The following is a 21524-nucleotide window of genomic DNA, read 5'->3' on the forward strand; positions in this document are numbered from 1 at the left end:
AGCCATCTAGTGGCATGCACATTTCTTCTTTCTCTTTGAGGCACCCTGTGAGGATCCCTCCCCAGACCACCACCTGTCAGGTCCCACCAGTCAGGATCCTGGGTTTTATTTGCTCTCTCACCGGCTCTAGCACAGATCTCGCAAGATCCCACTGCTAGGCAGCACCACCAGCCACTCCCTGTTTCACAATATTGCCTTAGGACTTTGCCTTAGTCCCCTTCTGGCTTATTGTTACTTTGTGTCTGGGTGCACTTGCAGGCCACAACCCCCTTGTATCTTTGTGCCTATAAAGCATACAGCCCTGGGTTGCCCTGGATACTTGATGATACACTATCTCTTCACCACTGCCACCATTGATACTGTTTCCCAACCTTGGTAATTATCCTGCCCACCCTTCTGGTCTGTGAAAGCCCCAGCCAAGGATCAGGCTTTTGGTAAACCAAGAAAATATTTATTTATAAACACCAGGAAATAACAAGATTACTTTAGGTATATTTAACAAGCGTATGGTTTCATATTGTGTCACTCTTTATGTTTCCAGTCATATATAATCTGCCTTAATACCAGCCAAATATAATCCAACCCACAACCAACTCCAATCCACACTCCACAACCAACTGACCCTCTCTCAACTGTCATCCTCTCATTTATACCTTCAGCCACTCAAACACTCAGCCAATCATCATACAGCATTCTCCAGCATTCTAGCCCATGTACTCCGCCCTCTCACTCAATCCACTTACCATGTATACTTTAATAAACCTGCACTTACCATATTTACAGTTATCAAAATACAGGGGCATCACACACCCCACCTGTAGCTCAGTGGTAGAGCATCTGCTTTGCATGCAGAAGTTACCAGGTCCAATCCCCAGCATCTCCTGGTAGGGCTGGGAGAAACCCCTGTCTGAAATCATGGAGGGCTCTGCCAGTCAGCGTAGAGAATACTGAACTAGATGGACTGTCTGACTCAGTATAACGCAGCTTCCTACGTTCTTTCTCCCACAGCCACAATGCTAGGTTGCCAGCCAGATTCCACCCCTAGCCCCAGAGACCAGAGTGTTCATGTTTTTACCTGTGGAATATTAATGAGTATGATATTACTCTTATCCAAAAGATTTATTTTACATCCCAATCCTTAGCAGATTTAATTGGACGCACCCCCATTGACTTCAGTGGAAATTACTTCCACGTGAGTGTGTTTAGGATTGTATTGTAAAGAAATCTGATTTACAGTGCAGTCTTGTGCATATTTACTCCAAAAAAGTCCCATGGTTCTCACTGGGGCTTGCTCCCTATAGGTTTGTTGAAGAATTGCAGCCTTCCAAGAAGTTATATCCTGCTAGTTATTCTATAGATAAAAAAAGTTGATACTATAGTTGTCCATGGATAGTCAATGCGTCTGAAAATTTAGAATTTCAAATGTCAATGGATACAGGACAAACAGAAACTACTTTTTATTATCCTCTTTATTGCTCAGGAAGCAATACTGAATATAATTATGCTCTCTGTCAAAGTATATAGATGACACATTATTCCCGCTCCTCTCACTCTAATATGGATAAGCCTACAAGTATGCTAGTGTTTCTATATGTTATTGGAATATATCAATCAGTAATGAACTTTTACTCCTTTCAGACAATGCATTTTGGTTCATTAATGCTGAGTTATATTGCTTTGTCTTGTCACATCTTTCCAGTTAAATTGTCAACTAAAAGGTCATCTGCATTATTGTGGCCAGCCCACACAAAGGCATCATCAAATATAATGCACTTAACATTGCTTGAAGGCACTCTCTGCAGATAATACCTTGCTTTAGCTATGTGACTGAAAGGGAGTATATTTTCTTCCAAGTGTGAAATTTTGGTCTTTCATATATACTTTAAATTGCATTCTTTCTTTTCTAAAATATAAGAGCAGCAAAAGGCTACTCCTAAGTGATGACAACAACTTTACAAAGCACATTTACCAAGACAGTTTAAAACAGTCCAGATGGACTAATTCTTCAATCAAGACTGAGCATATAACACACGTTCTTTGGAAACCATCAACAATGTATTGCTAATGTAAAATGCTAAAAATGAGATATTGCTACTGTACAAAGAACAACTGCATGAAAACGGCTCTAATTTAAAGACATTTTGAAAAGCCACAAAGTCTGTTATTAATTTTTTTAAAGATCTGCATCAGCTAGTAATTGTGCCAGATGTCAGTCATTTAAGGTGCCCCATGAATGTGGACTATGGAAGCCTGCATAAATTTGTTTGTAGGATTAGAGCCATAACCTGATAGATCTCAGGTAAGTGACAGAAGATCCAGAATCCAGAACTGTTTTGCAATAAATTATGCAAATTTAAATTGCCTTTCCTTATAGAGGGAAAATATCCACACTGCCATTTACTGAACATTATATGCTAGATCTAGTTGAGTGCAGCTGCTGCACCTGCACATGTAGAAGTCCCACAGGTTTCCCATCATAAACTAATATGATGTGAAGGCACATGTGTGGCAGGGCAAGAGGGCATTGAAGGGAATGGGAGATCTCTACATACCTCTCAAATGCCCTATGGGATTTCTTCATGAATGGATGGGTGCTGTTTCCCATAGTGCTAGCCAGATACTTCTGGGAAGCCCGCCCTGATGACAAGAAGTCAATAGTTCTCACCCTGGTGATGAGCTTCACAGATGCATTGAGTTGGAAATTCAATCCTATATTTTGATCTCCACTCTAGGATGCACACCTTAACATGGTGAGGGGGTTTCAGAGTGTTGCAGAAGCTGACAGCAATGCCGTCAGGGCTCTAGACCAAGAGGGTAGGCTCCTAGCAGGGGCACCCAAGGTGGAATGGTCAAAGCTGAGACACCAGACTAAGATGCATCCAAACTCAGAGGAAGACAGTGGTAAACCACCTCTGAATACCTCTTACCATGCAAACCCTATGAACAGAGTATCCAAAATGCAACACAGGATAGTGCTGGAAGATGAGACCCCCAGGTCAGAAGGCACTCACCGAGCTACTGGGGAAGAACAAAAGGACAAGTATGAGTAGTGCTGTGACTAATGACACAGCTGGGTCAAAGCATAAAGGAAGCCCAGAGGCTGATATGCACAGATGTGAAAGGAGAGTCCAGAGTTGTACAACACACACAATAGGAATATGGAACATGAAAAAAATGAACCAGGAAAAGTTAGAAATTGTCAAGAAAGAATTGGAACGTATCAACATTACAATACTTGGCATGAGTGAATTAAAATGGACAGGAATGGGACATTTTCAGTCAGGCAACTACAAAATATTTTATGCAGGAAATGAGAAATTAAGAAGAAATGGGGTTGCTTTAATAGTGAAAAGTGATGTAGCAAAAGCAGTTAGGAGCTACAACGCAAGGTCTGAGAGAGTGATATCAATGAGATTAAATGGGAAACCTATTAACAACCATCATCCAAGTCTATGCTCCACGGCAAATGCAGAAGAAGAGGAATTGAAGAGATTTTATGTAGAAGTACAGGAAGAGATTGACCACACACCAAAACAACATGTGCTGATAATCATGGGGGACTGGAATGCAAAACTAGGGAATAGAGAAGAACTAGGAATTGTGGGGAAAGGGGGCTTAGGAGGAGAAAGACTTATTGAATTCTGTGAAGCCAATCATTTGTTTCTTCAGAACACATTTTTGAGCAACTGAAAAGACGACTGTACACATAGACATCACCAAATGGTCAATATAGGAATCAAATTGATTATATAACTGGTAGCAGAAGATGGAGAAGTTCTATACTTTCTGCAAAAACAAGACCAGGAGCAGACTGAGGTACAGATCATGAACTGGTAATATCGAAAATCAGAGTAAAGCTAAAGCAGAACAAAGCAATCATAATGCCAAAATACAATTTAAATAACATCTCAGAAGAATATAAAGATCAAATAAGGAACAGGTTTGAGGCTTTAAACTTAGTTGAGAGAGAAACAGAAGGACTATGGAGTGAAGTCAGAGACATTATCAGGGAAGAATGCAAAAAGATAATACCTCTAGTTAAAAAGAGAGAAAGACTTCAATGGATGACTGAAGAAACTCTTAAAATGGTTAAAGAGAGAAGGAAAGCAAAAGGAAATAGAAACACAGTCAGAACCCTAAATGCAACAATACAGTAACTAGTACGTAGGGACAAAGAGAACTATTACAATAGTTACTGTGTAGAAATAGAAGAGGACAACAGAAAGGGAAGAACAAGAGCCCTATTCCAAAAGATTAGAGAATTGAAAGGGAAATTTACACCAAGAGTAGGGATGTTGAATAATCCACAGGGGAACACACTGACTGACCGAGATGAAATAAAAGGAAGATGGAAGCAATACACTGAAGAACTCTATAAAACTCTATAAAAACAGAGCATGCTTATCAGATTTGCATATGATACAAAATTGGGGGGCATAGCTAATACTGTGGAAGACAGAAAGAAAATTCAAAGGAACCTTGATAGGCTGCAGCATTGGGCTGAAAACAACAGAATGAAATTCAACAGGGATAAATGCAAAGTTCTACACTTAGGAAAAAGAAACCAAATGCAGAGTTATAAGATGGGGGATACTTGGCTCAGCCATACGACATGTGAGAAGGATCTTCGAATTGTCGTTGATCACAAGCTGAATATGAGCCAACAGTGTGATGTGGCTGCAAAAAAGGCAAATGCTATATTAGGCTGCATTAACAGAAGTATAGTTTCCAAATCGTGTGAAGTATTAGTTCCCCTCTATTCAGCACTGGTTAGGCCTCATCTTGAATACTGCGTCCAGTTCTGGTCTCCGCACTTCAAGAAGGATGCAGACAAACTAGAACAGGTTCAGAGGAGGGCAACAAGGATGATGAGGAGAGACTGAAAGAGCTGGGCATGTTTAGCCTGGAGAAGAGAAGACTGAGGGGAGATATGATAGCAATCTTCAAATACATGAAAGGTTGTCACGCAGAGGAGGGCCAGGATCTCTTCTCAATCACCCCAGAGTGCAGGACAAGGAATAAAGGACTCAAATTGCAGGAAGCCAGATTTTGACTGGACATCAGGAAAAAACTTCCTAACTGGAAGAGCCATACGACAATGGAACCAATTACCTAGAGAGGTAGTGGGCTTTCCGACTCTGGAGGCATTCAAGAGGCAGCTGGACAGCCATCTGTTGGGAATGCTTTGATTTGGATTCTTGTATTGAGCAGGGGGTCGGACTTGATGGCCTTATGGGCCCCATCTAACTCTACTATTCTATGATTCTATGAGGGATGCCAGGATGCCAGATTCATTCATGGAGAAACTGTATGATGAAGAACCAGAAATTTTAGAATGTGAGGTGAAAGCTGCTCTTAAAATACTTGGACGAAACAAATCACCAGGAACAGATGACATACCAATAAATTTGCTACAAGCTACTGAGACTGAATCTGTCCAAATTTTGACTAAAATTTTGTCAAAAAATATGGAAAACTAAACAATGGCCCACAGACTGGAAGTGTTAGATATACATCCCAATTCCAAAGAAAGGGGATCCCAGGGAATGCAGTAATGATCAAACTATTGCCTTAATATCCCATGCAAGTAAAGTAATGCTCAATATTCTACAACAAAGGCTCTTACCATATATGGAGCGAGAAATACGAGATGTCCAAGCTGGATTTAGAAAGGAAAGAGGCACCAGAGATCATATCGCAAACGTATGTTGGATAATGGAACAGACCAAGGAATTTCAGAAGAAAATCACCCTGTGCTTTATAGATTACAGCAAAGCCTTTAACTGTGTAGATCATGGAAAATGATGGGATGCTTTAAAAGAAATGGAGGTGCCACAGCATCTGATTGTCCTGATGTGCAACCTATACTCTGGACAAGAGGCTACTGTAAGGACAGAATATGGAGAAACCAACTGGTTCCCTATCGGAAACGGTGTGAGACGGGTGTATTTTATCACCCTATTTGTTTAATCTATATGCAGAACATATCATACGGAAAGCGGGATTGAACCAAAATGAAGGAGGTGTGAAAATTGGAGGGAGAAATATCAATAATTCAAGATATGCAGACAATACCATACTACTAGCAGAAACCAGTAATGATTTGAAAAGAATGCTGATGAAAGTTAAAGAGGAAAGCACAAAAGCAGGACTACAGCTGAACGTCAAAAAGACCAAAGTGATGTCAGGAGAAGATTTATGTAACTTTAAAGTTGACAATGACACTGAACTTGTCAAGGATTATCAATACCTTGGCACAGTCATTCACCAAAATGGAGACAATAGTCAAGAAATCAGAAGAAGGCTAGGACTGGGGAGGGCAGCTATGAGAGAACTAGAAAAGGTCCTCAAATGCAAAGATGTATCACTGAACACTGAAGTCAGGATCATTCAGACTATGGTATTCCCGTCTCTATGTATGGATGTGAAAGTTGGACAGTGAAAAAAGCGGATAAGAGAAAAATAAACTCCTTTGAAATGTGGTGCTGAAGGAGAGCTTTGCAGATACCATGGACCTCGAAAAATACAAATAGTTGGATGTCAGAACAAATTAAAGCAGAACTATCACTAGAAGCTAGAATGATGAAACTGAGGTTATCATACTTTGGACACATAATGATTCACTAGAAAAGCCAATAATGCTGAGAAAAACAGAAGGGAGTAGAAAAAGAGGAAGATCAAACAAGAGATGGATTGATTCCATAAAGGAAGCCACAGACCTGAACTTACAAGAACTGTACAGGGTGGTTTATAACAGATGCTATTGGAGGTCACCGATTCATAAGGTTGCCATAAGTCATAATCGACTTGAAGGCACTTAACAACAACAACAACATATTTTGACCATTTCTTCTAGGAGTGTTCTTATAGTTAGTCTTTCTGAAAAGTCAGCAATGAATATGCAACAACAATGTGAATTGAAGTGATAGTGACAGAGAGAGTGGCAAGCATTTGAAAAGAATAATGACTAGTACACAGGGCTGGCCCGAGGCAATTTGTTGCCTGAGGCATAGATGACACCCCTTCATTCCATGGACAGAAACTGGCTGGACTAACAGCTGAATACTATTTCAACACTGGTGGTAGTGGCTCAACATCCTCCACCACACTTCAGGATAGCAGGCTTGTTTAGGGAGCGCAGGACAGGGCATATGAGGCACACACAACTCTCTTTTCCAACACCTTACCACCAGTATTCCCCTCAGCATCTGCCACCTGAGGCAACTGCCTCACTCTGCCTAATGGTAGGGCCACCCTGTTACAATGGGGACAAGTTGAACATCAAACAGGAGGAGGAGGAAATTCTAAATACTAGCCAAATCCAAATCAATAGGTGAAATAGCCATGGAGTTACTGCAAAATAGAAATATAGTAATAAACTGTAGTTTGCGTTCTACAATAATAGATGGATATATTATTATTGGCTACCATTGAAAATGTCTTTGTGGATTGCTACATAAGTGTCAGGAGAGCTCAAATATTCTTCCCTCTGATGACATGCCATGCCTGAGACAAGCATAGTTATCTTCTTGGCTTCTGCTACAGGCCTTCTACAAATTCATATACAATTCATGTATATGGGGACTTCCGGGAAGGGTGACTTAGCCTGTGCCTGCTTTTGAGACGGGCTCCTGCCTCAAAAGAAGCTTATTCAGATATATCAGTCAGTTTTTTCTTTTTTTTTTGACTGATTAAACTTCTCCCGGGTAGGGAGAAACGAAGAGATTAACCTCAAAGCCTATTTTTGTTGGGACGACCAGATCTCATTAATTTATGGGACGAGGTCCAGCCGACGAAGGTGGGACGGATTTTCAACAGCAAGCTCTATCTGTTAAAGCGAACGTTCATCTTATCTTCTAAGAGAGAACGCACTAACAGGCAAGCACCCTTCTTTCTATATTTTTCTTTTACTTGACTTAAATTGTTGCTGTTTAAAAGAGATTTGCCAGATTGATCGGTTTTTGACATCTCACTGGGGAGCCGTAACTTCTCTCTGCTACGCACTAATTAATAGCTTATCTCTGTTTTTGTTGCAAAAAGCTGTCCTGGATTTGCATTCTAAAGATACACACAGAAGAGGGATTTCTATTCCAGATTTTTATTTTGAAAAATATTATACTGTTTTGAGACTACTCTCTTTTTGGTCTATTTTATTTTGACGAATCTGTTTCTTGACGATTGCCATTAATTGCTTCGATCCTGGGAACTGCATTTTGTTTACTTAACTATTGGAGAGATAAGGCTGTCTGCTCTGTTTATACTGTGATGTCACCAAGTTTGGAGTATTAACCCAATTGTTGCTGAAATAAGAAGTGGTTTTCCTATATTTTTCTTTTAAAATGGCAATTAAGAAAGTGGCTGAGAATCTGGAAATAACTATGTTTCAGAGAATAATGAATGAGATTGAGATAACGAAAATTGAATTGAGTAAAATGAAGCAGGAGATTAAAGATATAAGGGTCCCTGTGAGAGAGGTGACCCTGGAAGGGGTCCCTGTGAGAGAGGAGACCCCGGAGATTGGAATAGGGGTCCCTGTGAGAGAGGAGACCCTGGAGACTGGAATAGGGGTCCCTGTGAGAGAGGAGATCCCGGAGATTGGAACAAACGTGGAACAGGAACAAGATTTGGAGTCTATGGACTTTAGAAATAAAATCTATTGTTTGGAACTCAATGTTATCTCTGAAGAAATTAATGAAGATTCTAGAGATAAAGTTATCAATGGCATGGATTATCTTCTGGACTGGAATGATGTGATGGAGCCCAATATAGAGAAAATCTATGGAATTAACTGCAGCCATGTGACAATGGAAAAACTTTTAAGAGATGACCCAGTGTATTTTGAAAAAAAGAACAGAGATATGATTTTACAGCAGTATTTCAGCAACTTATTCAGAATGGATGGCAAGAAAATATTTGGGATAGAGGTAATTCCCATCAGACTCTTATTATATGACTATGGCTTTGACAGCAAGATTATTATGGAATACTGATAATGGAAGATTGGATATTGAAATTACTGGACTTAACAAGACTACTGAAGATGGAAGATGGAAAATGGAACTAATAGAGATAATAGAACAATGGCTACTGAAATTACTGAACCTAACAGATTCTGATGTGATGGATTAATTGAAATGTTTATTTTGACTATGGTTATGACAATAAGATTATCATAATTAGTAATGAGATGGATTAATCGATATGCTTATCTGGAAAAAAAAAATTGATAGATATATTTCTTAAAGAATTGAAACCTCTCTTTGACTTTTTGTGGAAAGAATAAAGTAATGTTTATGAGATTTGATGATTAAGTAAGATAACTACTGGAGGAAAGTGATTTTATAATATGACTTAAGAGACAGGATTGCTATATATTATAGACTTATAACTGATTTGATCTTTGACAAATGGGAAGTCAATATTTTACTCTTTATTTTTTATTTTTGTTTTTTTTTTTTCTTCTTTTCTTTTTTTCTTTTTGTTTAACTATTTTTGATTTTGTTTTTTGTCTTTGAATGTTTTATGATTTTGTCTTGTATGTTTTATGAAAATCTGAATAAAAATTATTGAAAAAAAAAAAAAAAAACAATTCATGTATATGAAAGGGAAACACCTATATGCCTGTATTCTTCCCAAACGGCTTTGTTTGATCTGTACCGGAGGGCTGGCAAGTTTTAGAATATTTATTTATTTATTTATTTATTGTGCTTTTATACCGCCCTTTAGCAATAAGCTCTCAGGGCAGTGTACAACAATAAAAACAGGTTAAAATACAAGTGAGTATAAATAAAATGCACTATAAAACATATGTGAAAACAAGATTGCAACAAAAAAAATTAAAATTAACATTTGAAATTTAAAATTTAAATTTAAAAAGCCTGGGCAAAGAGGTAGGTCTTTACCTGGCGCCGAAAAGATAACAAAGAAGGCGCCAGGCATATCTCATCAGGGAGGTCGTTCCATAATTCGGGGGCCACTACTGAGAAGGCCCTAGTTCTAGTTATTGCTCTCCGGGCCTCGCTATGCGTTGGAACCCGGAGAAGGGCCTTCGACGTCAAGCGCAGCGAGCGGGTAGATACATAGCGGGAGAGGCGTTCTGCCAGGTATTGCAGTCCGATGCCGTTAAGGGCTTTATAAGTAAGAACCAACACTTTGAATCTGGCCCGGAAACATATTGGTAGCCAGTGCAGTTGGGCCAGAATAGGTGTTATATGGTCAAATTTCTTTGTCCCAGTAAGAACTTTGGCCGCAGCATTCTGCACCAGCTGAAGTTTCCGAACCGTCTTCAAAGGTAGCCCTACGTAGAGTGCATTACAGTAATCCAATCTAGAGGTTACCAGAGCATGGATAACTGTGGCGAGGTTCTCCCTGTCCAGGTAGGGTCGTAGTTGGGCCACCAGCCGAAGCTGGTAGAACGCATTCCGTGCCACCGAGGCTACCTGAGCCTCCAGTGACAGGAGCGGATCTAATAAGACCCCCAAACTACGGACCTGCTCCTTTAGGGGGAGTGTAACCCCGTCTAGGGCAGGTCGGACATCAACCATCTGGGCAGAGAGCCCCTCCACCAACAGCATCTCAGTCTTGTCAGGATTGAGTCTCAGTTTGTTAGCTCTCATCCAGTCCATTATCGCGGCCAGGCAGCGGTTTAGTACATCAACAGCCTCACCTGAAGAAGATGAAAAGGAGAAGTAGAGTTGCGTATCATCAGCATATTGCTGGAAACGCACTCCAAATCTCCTTATGACCTCACCCAGCGGCTTCATATAGATATTAAAGAGCATGGGGGACAGAACTGAACTCTGCGGGACCCCATATTGGAGTACCCAGGGATTCGAGTAATGCTCCCCAAGCACCAACTTCTGGAGACGATTCTCGAGATAGGAGCGCAGCCACTGCCAAGCAGTGCCTCCAACTCCCAAATCCGCAAGACGCCCCAGAAGGATACCATGGTCGATGGTATCAAAAGCCGCTGAGAGATCCAGGAGAACCAACAGAGTTACACTCCCTCTGTCTTTCTCCCGGCACAGGTCATCATACAGGGCGACCAAGGCTGTTTCTGTACCAAATCCCGTCCGAAAGCCCGATTGAAATGGATCTAGATAATCAGTTTCATTCAAGACAGCCTGGAGCTGGTGAGCGACCACACGCTCTAAAACCTTGCCCAGGAATGGAACATTTGCTACCGGTCTATAGTTGTCAAGGTTTTCAGGGTCCAACGAGGATTTTTTAGGAGCGGTCTCACCACCGCCTGTTTCAGGCAGGGTGGTACCACTCCCTCTCGTAAAGAGGCATTGATCACCTCCTTGGCCCATCTGGCTGTTCCATTCCTCCTAGCTTTTATTAGCCACGAGGGGCAAGAGTCCAGAGCAGAAGTGGTCGCCCGCACCTGTCCAAGCACCTTGTCCACATCCTCGAGCTGTACCAACTGAAATTCATCCAATAAAACAGGACAAGACTGTGCTCTGGACACCTCATTAGGTTCAACTGTTACAATATTGGAGTCAAGGTCCCGGCGGATGTTCATGATCTTGTCTTGGAAATGTCTCGCAAACTCATTACAGCGGGCTATTGATGGTATTATTGCGTTCTGAGGACCAGAGTGTAAAAGTCCCCAAACAACTTTATAAAGTTCCGCTGGGTGGTTAGAAGATGACTGAATGGAGGCAGCAAAGTACTGCTTCTTCGCTGCCCTCACCGCTTTCACATAGAGCTTGGTAGAGGCCCTCACAAGTGCAAGATTACATCCGTCAGGAGTTCGTCTCCATTTGCACTCAAGCCGTCTTCTTTCTTGCTTCATCACTCTTAGCTCCGGGGTAAACCACGGAGCCACTTGAGCTCTGCAAAGGAGAGGGTGCACTGGGGCGATCGTGTCAGCTGCCCGGGTCATTTCTGTATTCCACAGATTGACCAGGGTTTCGACAGGAGCGTCAGTTTTATCAGCCGGAAAACTCTCCAGAGCCTTCTGAAAACCCTCAGGATTCATTAGTCTCCGGGGGCGGACCATCTTAATTGGTCCTCCACCCTTGCAGAGGGAAGAAAATATTGTGTCTAAACCTCAAGAGGCAGTGATCTGTCTATGACAAAGGAATAAATGTAAAATCCCTCACTCCCTGATCACCATCCCCCAATCCAGTGGCAAAAATCAAGTCTAGAGTGTGCCCCAAAATGTGCGTAGGGCCAGTAGCAAATTGAGACAGCCCCATGGCTGTCATGGAGGCCATGAAGTCCTGAGCCGCCCCAGACAAAGCGGTCTCGGCATGAAAGTTGAGATCCCCCAATAGCAAAAATTTGGGGGATCGCAACACCAAACCCGCGACCACCTCCATCAGCTCAGTTAGGGAAGCTGTTGGGCAGCAGGGAGGACGGTACACCAACAGTATTCCCAGTCTGTCTCGCTGACCCAACGCAATATGAAGACACTCCAGACCATTAGTCACCTGGATAGGGTGCCTAACAAGAGGGATCAAACTTCTATAGACCACAGCGATTCCCCCTCCCCGACCCTCGGATCTACCCAGATGCTGAACCGAGTACCCAGGTGGGCACAGCTGGGAGAGATTAATGCCTCCCAGATCGCTCACCCAGGTCTCAGTAATAAACACCAGATCAGCCGCCTCATCCACAATTAAATCATGGATGAGGGAGGTTTTATTATTTACCGATCTGGCATTAAGAAGCAGCAACTGGAGATCCGAGAGTTGGCTGATAGAACTACCAGCAATCCTGTGGGTGTGGGGAGGACCGGAACACGGCACAGCCACCAGTTGTCTGGGCCGAGTTCCCCTAAACTGGCATGTCCTACTCACAACGCCATACCTCCCATTACCCGTCACTACGCTAATAGGGGCCCCCTCTGGTCCTCCCTCCCTGTACCCTATCCTCCCGCCCAGGCACATGATAAAAATAAAAATAAAATAAACAACAAAACTCATAATCTTTACACAGTCACACCCTCACTCATACAATCACACCCTCACTCATACAACCACTCATACAACTAGACAGTAACAGCGGCAGCGACGGCGATTGACAAACAGTAGTAATGGTAGCTGTCACAACAGGGGCCAAGAACAATAAATAGTCCTAGAAGCGCTAGATGGATGGATGGAGCCGACCCAGAAAACAACGCCGAGTCCAAACCCAACTCGAGGCCGTGGCTCCAGGGGCCGGAGATGGAACCCAACTCTGCAGCGCTCTCACCGCCGCCAAGTCGCTCCTTCACAGTACTCTCTCGCCACAGCTCTTGTCGTCGGGCGCTCCCCCCGCGGCGCTCTCACCACCGCCGGGCACACCTCTGCAGCGCTCTCACCGCTGCTGCACGGTGCTCAAAACAACTCGAGGCCACGGCGCCAGAGGCCGGAGATGGAACACAACTTCTTCACAGCGCTCTCTTGCCGCCGCTCTCGCCGTCGCTCTCGCCGTCGGGCGCTCCCCCCCAACGCTCTTACCGCCACCAGGCACTCCTCTGCAGCGCTCTCACCGCTGCTTCACAATGCTCTCTCATCGTCGGGCGCTCCCTCCAAGATGCTCTCACCACCGCCAGGTGCCTCCGGAGTTTCTTGCGGCGCTGCCACCGCCGCCAGGCCCGGCCAAGATCCTCCGTGATCCCCTCACACCCGGCCACTCTCCTGCGCGCCTCAAGCTCGGCGCTCTCACCACCGTCGGAGCTGATATTCTCGGCGCCAGAGGGGGAGGCAGAAAGGTAAGAAAAGAGCCAGCCTCCACAACGTTCTCTCACTCCTCACTTCTTCAGGGTGTCTCGTGTGGCACTGCCACCACCACCAGGGCGCCCAACCGCTCACCCTAGCACCCCAAAAACTCGGCGCTCTCACCACCGGGTTCTCGGCGCCGGAGGCAGGAGACAGAAGAGAGGAGGCAGGAAGGCAGGTCGCGTCCAGCGTTCAGACGGCCCCCCACAGCGTTCTCCCACCGCTGTAGTAAAAGGGGGAGGCAGGGCAGCTCTCGTACGAGTCCCCCAAAAGGTTTTAAAGTGCCCTAAAGTGTTTTAAAGTGGCGAATTTAGATGTTAAAATACGGCTTCCGGAGCTCTGACTAAAGCGTCAGCCTCCTATGCCGCCATCTTTACTTCTTTAATAATTGCAAGTCCCAGATTTTGACAGTGAGATATAAAAATATTTTTCAATATTAGATATCAAACAATATCCATTTTCAGACTTTTCCATAATGAGGATGTCTTCAATATGTGTACACCATTTTTTGTCAGTTGTAGATCTCAAACAGTTTTGATACTCTCATAAATAGGGATGTTTTATTCTGATGTACATCACAGCATCCAAATGTGTAGTTTGTTTTTCTGTAACCTAGATGGTGATTGCACATTGCATTGAGACAAACACTTATTTTTCAGATCACACTAAGCCAAACCATGGTTTAGTGTGAATGTGCAAGTGTGCAGGCTCCTGGAAGGAGTTCACAACTGCTTTGCTCCTCCCTGGTTCTTTTCACTGCTGCACTGGTTCCTTCCATGAGACTGTATAACCTGCAATGTTATAGCTTTGTGTCCTCATTAATTCACCATCGTCCATATGACATTGCAAGCTAGTATGGATTTTTGCATTCATGAATTCACATTAGAAACACCACCGAAAATCTGATATGCTTTCCTAAACTGATATGTATTAACATCCGTGTGCTTGGACGCAATGCTGCAGACTTTCCTTCAATAGGCAGTCCATGGATGTTCCTCCATTATATGCCAAGCCCCTTGTCTCCTTCCCACCCAGTAGCACATCTACAAACCTGCATATGCGTGGGAAGAATAATAAAAAGATATATGCTTCTGCGTTCTTCCAAAAAAGCACGTGAAAAGCAAACGAGCATTATGAACCAATCACTGAAAAGGGGTGGACTTAGGGGAGTGGCCAATGGTAACGCAATTTAGACAAAAAAGGAAGAACTCACACAAATGGATGCTTGATAATCGGGTTTTCACAATAATCTGACCACAAACAGGATATGTATGGATCTCGAGGCCACCAACCAAATACGGAAAATGTGGATTATGTGGTTAGGTCTGGATGGACCCTAAGTCATGGTTTAGCTTAGCATGTGATCTGAATTACGGCTCATTGTTAAATTCTCTCCACATTAAGGGGTCATAGTTAGTCTGGAGAGAGCTTAATCACAGGTCCCAATTCACAGTATCCAAATCAGCCCACATGAATGTGTGTGGCTCAGTATGACATGCAAACCAGGCCAAAGTAATGCATTTTTCTGATCTGGAGAGTTGTTGTGTTTTGTTCATGAAACAGTTGCTTTTTGCTTTTGTTTTTGTTAATCTGGAAAACTTGTTGATAACTAAATAACAACAAACAAACCAGTTTTGATATTCTCATAAGTAAATGAGTGAGGCTCAGTTCTCTCTATATATGCTATATGGCTAAGGCAATTTTTTTGTTAAAGGGTGCATAATTGTATTAGGTTTTTAGGCTATATTGTGAAAGAAAGGAAAAACACAGAGCATTACGCAGAGAGAAAAACAAGAGAAAAGACCATATATGACTTAGATAAATTAAAGTCTTGATCTTTGAATGCAGTGCACAATTAAATTGGCATTATTTCAGGAATTTCTGATGAGATAAGATTATTTTCTAATATTTAGTATGACTAAAGACAGCAGAAAATAACATCATTGTTTTGAGTACAGTGAAGATCACTGTAGTAAGACTTGTGTTGGCAGTGTAATTTGGGAATTGCATCATTAATTTAAATCAGGCCTAACAAGAACTGCTAAACATCCCTAAATACATTTATCTCTCATAGAACAATAGAATACCCTTGTAATTTATAGTTGCTATTGCTGAAATATTAAAATCAATAGACCAACTTAGGCAGGCTTTATCCTAAGGTCCTATCTATACATGCAACAGAATAAATGGGTAGAATGAATGGGCTGTCCCATTTCAGACTGCATGATCACATTTTTGAACACTGTGTTATATAATTGAAGAAAATAGTCCTCTGCAAGTATAAAATTAGCACAAGTGAAAGTGGGTTGAGATCTAGAATCTTTTTTTCCTATGTGTAAGTTTTATATTTGTAGGAATGATGGGAGAGTATTCAAAAATGAAATCTTCAAACCTGCTGCCTGAAGTCATATAATCCACAGTAATAATGTAATCCTAAAAAATGTCTACTCAGAAGTATGTCTCACTGCATTCAGTGGGAGTTACTTCCAGTATAGGATTGCAATCTATTCCCACAATATCCTACAACAATAAAGCTTGTTCACTTAAACTGCCAAATTGCAACACTTAGTCCTAATTCATGCAACACTTAAAACCTATTCAAGAGTTCACTCTATTCAAGTAATTCCCATGTGGCACCCTAAATATGCTCCAGAGTGTCCCCAACTTCTGAGAGAATATTTAGGGGGTGAGGCTGCAGAAAGAATCATTGAAAATTATTTTGCCCCACTTGACAGATTCCTTCTAGCAGCGAACAGACAACATTGAATACCATCCTTTGTATAGTTGCTTGCTTATATTCGATATTGATGTTTCTTATATAGATTTTATTGCTTTAGTGAAGCTTTAATATGGATGCCAACGGTAAAAAAAAAAGGTAACAAATAAATAAATAAAGGCCAAACTCTAGCAAGATAATGTGGTTAAGAGTTATCAGCTGGAATTAATGAAATGACTATTCTAAAAAGCCTTCTGGGAAGTGAGCTACAATCAAGCTGTGAAAAGTCTCTCCAGGGAAGTTCAAAAATATCTTGGACTGAAGATGTTCAAAGTTAACTTCAAAGCAAAAGAAAGAAAAACAAGCAAGCCGGCAAATTTCAACAAAAATCCATCATGACCCAAACCTGAATTGAATGCTCATAATTTGTATAGATCTTTTATCATACTTAATGCCCATATTTTAAGGATTCTTAGACTATATTGAGAAAATCTTGGTTAAACTGAGGTAGGTGTAATCAGTAATCATAGATTTGCATAATTAGTGTGACAGCTTTCAATTACATAATTATTGTAAATATGTGCAATGGTGCAATTAGGATTTCTAATTACAATGTGCAAGTACATAATTAGGTGTTATGACACGGTACAACCTTGTGAAAGAAAGTGGGAGCCCTTCTTACATTAGGGCTATATTTTGTAAGAATAATGTTGTGCTATGAGTAGGAGCTCATATTTTAGTATGAACTCTGCTACACTAGTTTATGTTTATAGCTCACAAGTGAATGTTAAAACTCAAGATACTTGTGGCGAAATGCTTAGAAGGAATGTGGTTGGCTCCCTAAACAGGGGTATTTCAGTGTTCTGCAGTTTGTACAGATATTAAACCACCTGTCCAGCATATTATTTACACACCATAACATACTTTAAGAGTGAAGAGCAGCTAAGGGTAGCGTGATAAATGAAAGAACTCTCCATGAAAGACTTTCTATTACATTATACAGATTGGCTTGAATCCAGACTTTCTTCCTGCCAGAAGAAAAAAGAGTGGCATTTGTTGCCAGTTCCGTTTTCCCTGTGAAGCCTCCAAGTGTACCAGAGGGTCTCCCTGACTATGGAATGGTTGGGGGACCCTCAGGAACAGTGGGGGAGCTGCAAGGGAAGGGGGATTGGTTAAAATACCCCCCCCTTTCCACAAGCAAGATCCATCCACTAACTCAAAAGCCTCCCATGGCTCAGAAAGCCTCCCTTCTGCTATTTTCAGAAGGCTAAGTTTGGGTCCATCTCTCTATGCATAATCTTACACACTATACAGAGCCTAGTGTTAATTACTGGCAATAAAGAAGAACAGAAAACAATATGTATGCATCCCCTTAAAAATGGGGAGGACCTTTCCCATATGGCCACATCTCCCGGGGTGAGAAGGTAGGAAATAATAAGACAGTTACAGTTTGGATTTACAGAACAGTCCTAACCTCCACTTCGTTGCTCTGGAGGGGGAGGCCAGACGATTTCACTGTGCAGGCTCCACTCTGCTCCTCTGAGCTCTCCTGGCAAAGGCCTCTACCACCATAGAGATCCCTCCTTCACCCACCAAAAGGTAAGCAAATGGAAGCCACTGTAGATGGCTGTAGCCAACACACATTCCCAAAGCAGGGCATAAACTGAAAGCTGCAGCAAACTACACAAAAAGCTCTAGTTCTGGAATTGCTTATATATAAAAAAATCTCCTACTTACACTAGAATTCAGAAGGAGTATAAATGCAGGGCAGAGTAAATAGGGAGAGCAATGAAGAATGGCATGGAGAACTCCTCTGATGCTAGCTTGGCTGAATTGCATGATGGCATGTGTTTCAGGATGAGAGAAGCTTTGAACAAAGCATGACCCAATATAGGCATCAAGCAAAGCTCTGGCTGAAGCACATGCTTTAGCTGTTTTTATACTACCTTCATTTAAATACTTTGCATCTTATTATTCCTTAGCAGATCTTTTATGCTAGCTTACAGTTGTTTTCCAATACAAAGATTGGAGTTTATATGTATGCATAGTAAACTGTACTTACTGTACTGGCAGTTCCTTCCCATAAATTCACCTGGACACTCACAGGAATAGTTAGCTACAAGATCCGTACAAATGCCACCGTTCTTGCAGGGTTCAGCTTCACATTCATTCACATCTGTGGAGAACGCCCAGTGACAGTGTTAGACCATTAATCAAGAAAATGCATTTTCCAGAATAAAAAAAAACAGACACTTTGTGAGACTGATATGACAAACTCTGCTTATGACAAACATGTTTTATGTAAAGGATGCACTAAAGCATGAGTAGTTTTAACAATGTTGAAAATCTTAGACCCTTCACTCCCCCTCAAATATGCAATAAAGGACCGTGCAATAATGTACCAATTAAAAAATAAGGTGCAATATATCTCCGTTAACTTCAAGGAGAGACAGCTATATCCTCAAATCACTCTCACCGAATCTCATGTGTCTTAAAAGGGCTTAATGTTGGCTGAATAATTGTGATTTTTACAGAAGCCATAACTGGAACAGGATACTGCATTATTGATTATTTCAAAAGCTCGGACACTACACGTTGCCCCACAGTATCAAGATGCTGCAGTAGATGCCTCTGGCTTCGCCACTAGGTGTTTTAGCCCATTGGTTGAAATTTTTATTGTTATGTCCAGAATGAAGACAGCAGCATTTTGGAGAAGAAATGTACAGTAGATTCCATTAGGAAGGGAACCATTAGGAAGGGAACCATTATTCCCTCTGTACTTCACTTAACACTGATAGAAACTGATCCTTTGTACCACATATACCTTTGAAAAGTATAGCTATTTCTTCATTGTCTGCTCTAGAAGAGCCCCAATTGAATCAATTCTGCTTCCACTTTAGGTTCTGACTCTATGGAAACTGATGTCTCTCTCAAGACTGATTTTGGTAGCTATACTAAAAATCCCAGAAGTGGGTTACTGTAGCAGACATAGTATTATGTCCTTCAAAGGTTACAGCTTTCATCCTGGGAGTAACAAGTGGACACATTCCTACAAATGAAACATTGTCAGAAGACCCCAAGTCTACTAGAAGTGGATCTTTCCCAAAGAAGGTGAATATTTGTTGGAAATGATATGGAGAGTTAATAATTTTGCCCATTTTAATTGCCTTTGATATATACTGGGATAAGCATTTTAGTAATTCCATTAACGTATTTCCCATGTAATTTCACACTTTAAAAGTATGCCTCTAGGGAAACAATTTCCATCATCTCCCTTGAACCTTATTACCATAATTGACTGTTTATATAACCGTTACTTTGACAAATGATTTTTTAAAAATTATTATTACTTTTGTTGAAAAATGATTCAAAAAGCACATTGAAGAAAGTCAAAAGTTATTAGAGGTACAATTCAAAAATGTAAGAGCATTTCAGTCTACAGACAGAGTAAGAGGACACAACTTTCTGGTAGATGTAAAATGTGCTGTCAGGTCTTGGCCACAGTTCTGTCAATTGCTTAGGGCAGTGGTCACATGTGGCACACATGAGTCCTTCCCTGATGCCCATAGGGTCTTTGCTGCACCACACTGAAATTCAGCTTAGAAGAAGCATTCTTGTGCAAGCAATAGACTAGGCTGCACTTTGAATGTGTGTGGTGCCTACGACAATTTCTCCAGTTTGCAAATGTGCCCACAGGTCCAAAGAGTAGGTGACCCAGGCTTATGGTGTTCTCGTAACATCCTGGTCACATTTGTCAGGTAGTAATGGAGTAATATGTAACAGATCCCAACCTGTTTTGATAGCAGTACCTCTCATGCAATGATTTTTTCCACTCCAGCATGGGCCAAACCTCTTGCCACAGCTCCAAATACCAAATTCAGAAGGAGTGGGAAAATATTACCTGCTACCATTAAATAACTGTGTGAAGAAGCTGATGCAGCATATGATTTTTTTAAAATTACCATGCCTTTCAATTATCTAATTTACAAAGCAGCACAAAACATTAAAAACACAGGGCAATTCATTAAAAGTGAAGCAAAAAAATAAAATCACCACCAGCAGAATCAGTTCCCTCATACAATCAGTAAATAGAGGCCTCACTGCCTCGGGGACGGGGCGGGTGGAGGATGGTGGGAAATGAAAAAATATTCTCCAAAGGTTTAGGGGCAATAAATGAACAGATATTGCTCCTAGTGATGCTAACCTTGCATCCTGAATAAAGCCTCACCAACAGACCTTAAATCAAAACTATCCTGCTGAAATTATTTTGAAGTAAAAAGTCAGCCCACAGGAACACACTATGTGCCTAAGGGCAGCTTGAGCAGTGAAAATGCCAAGCTTCTCACCCTGATCAATGTGTTACTCGCCATAAATATTAGAACTTGGAAAAGTTACTTTTTTGAACTATAACTCCCATCAGCCCCAGCCAGCATGGCCACTGGAGTGGGCTAATGGGAGTTGTGGTTCAAAAAAGTAACTTTTCTAAGCTCTGATAACTCTCAACCTTATCCAACAGTCCATCTATCTCAGTCCCACTTCTCCAAATTAGTCCCAAAATAGCAGGCTTTGGTTTGGGATGTTCTTTTTGGCAGGGATGGGGAAACTGTGATCCTCCAGATGTTGCTGGACTACAGCTTCCATCATCCCTGACCACTGGCCATGCTGGTCTAAAGTTGTAGATTCCCCATCTCTGCTTTATAAAAACAGAGTTTTATTATTCTGGAGCAGTCACTGATAATGCTCTTTGGCATGTCATCCTGACTTAATGCAGGGATCACACCTTATTTAAAGATGTACACACCAACATTGTCAAGTAATTCTCAGGGCACTTTTCAAGTCTGTAACAGTACAATGAAAAACAATTAATGTAACAATGTTGGGACATCCAAGCAGCGGCGTCACTAGCCGGGTGTGGGCATGAGAGGGGGGTGTCACCCAGAGTAGGGTTGCCATATTGCCCGGTTAGCCGGGTTTTATCTGGATTCTTTGCATGCCACCCAGCACCCGTTTAGCCCCTTAGGTGGCCCAGATTCTCAGCTTTAATTTTTTAAAAAATTAAGTTTCTAGGTGGTCCAGTTCTCTAGATATACATAAAAACG

The 21524-nt window shown here is 41.7% G+C and overlaps 1 protein-coding gene across 1 annotated transcript in view; it reads right to left on the bottom strand.

Annotated features, from left to right (window-relative positions):
- EDIL3 (EGF like repeats and discoidin domains 3) overlaps positions 1 to 21524 on the bottom strand; it is a 421662-nt gene that overhangs the window by 124392 nt on the left and 275746 nt on the right. Inside the window, exon 5 of the mRNA XM_061622006.1 lies at positions 18488 to 18601. Within this exon, the coding sequence (XP_061477990.1) occupies positions 18488 to 18601 (114 nt within the window). The remainder of the gene's footprint in view (positions 1 to 18487; positions 18602 to 21524) is intronic.

The sequence above is a fragment of the Rhineura floridana genome, chromosome 1 (genome assembly GCF_030035675.1).
Source record: "Rhineura floridana isolate rRhiFlo1 chromosome 1, rRhiFlo1.hap2, whole genome shotgun sequence".
Classification (NCBI taxonomy): domain Eukaryota; kingdom Metazoa; phylum Chordata; class Lepidosauria; order Squamata; family Rhineuridae; genus Rhineura; species Rhineura floridana.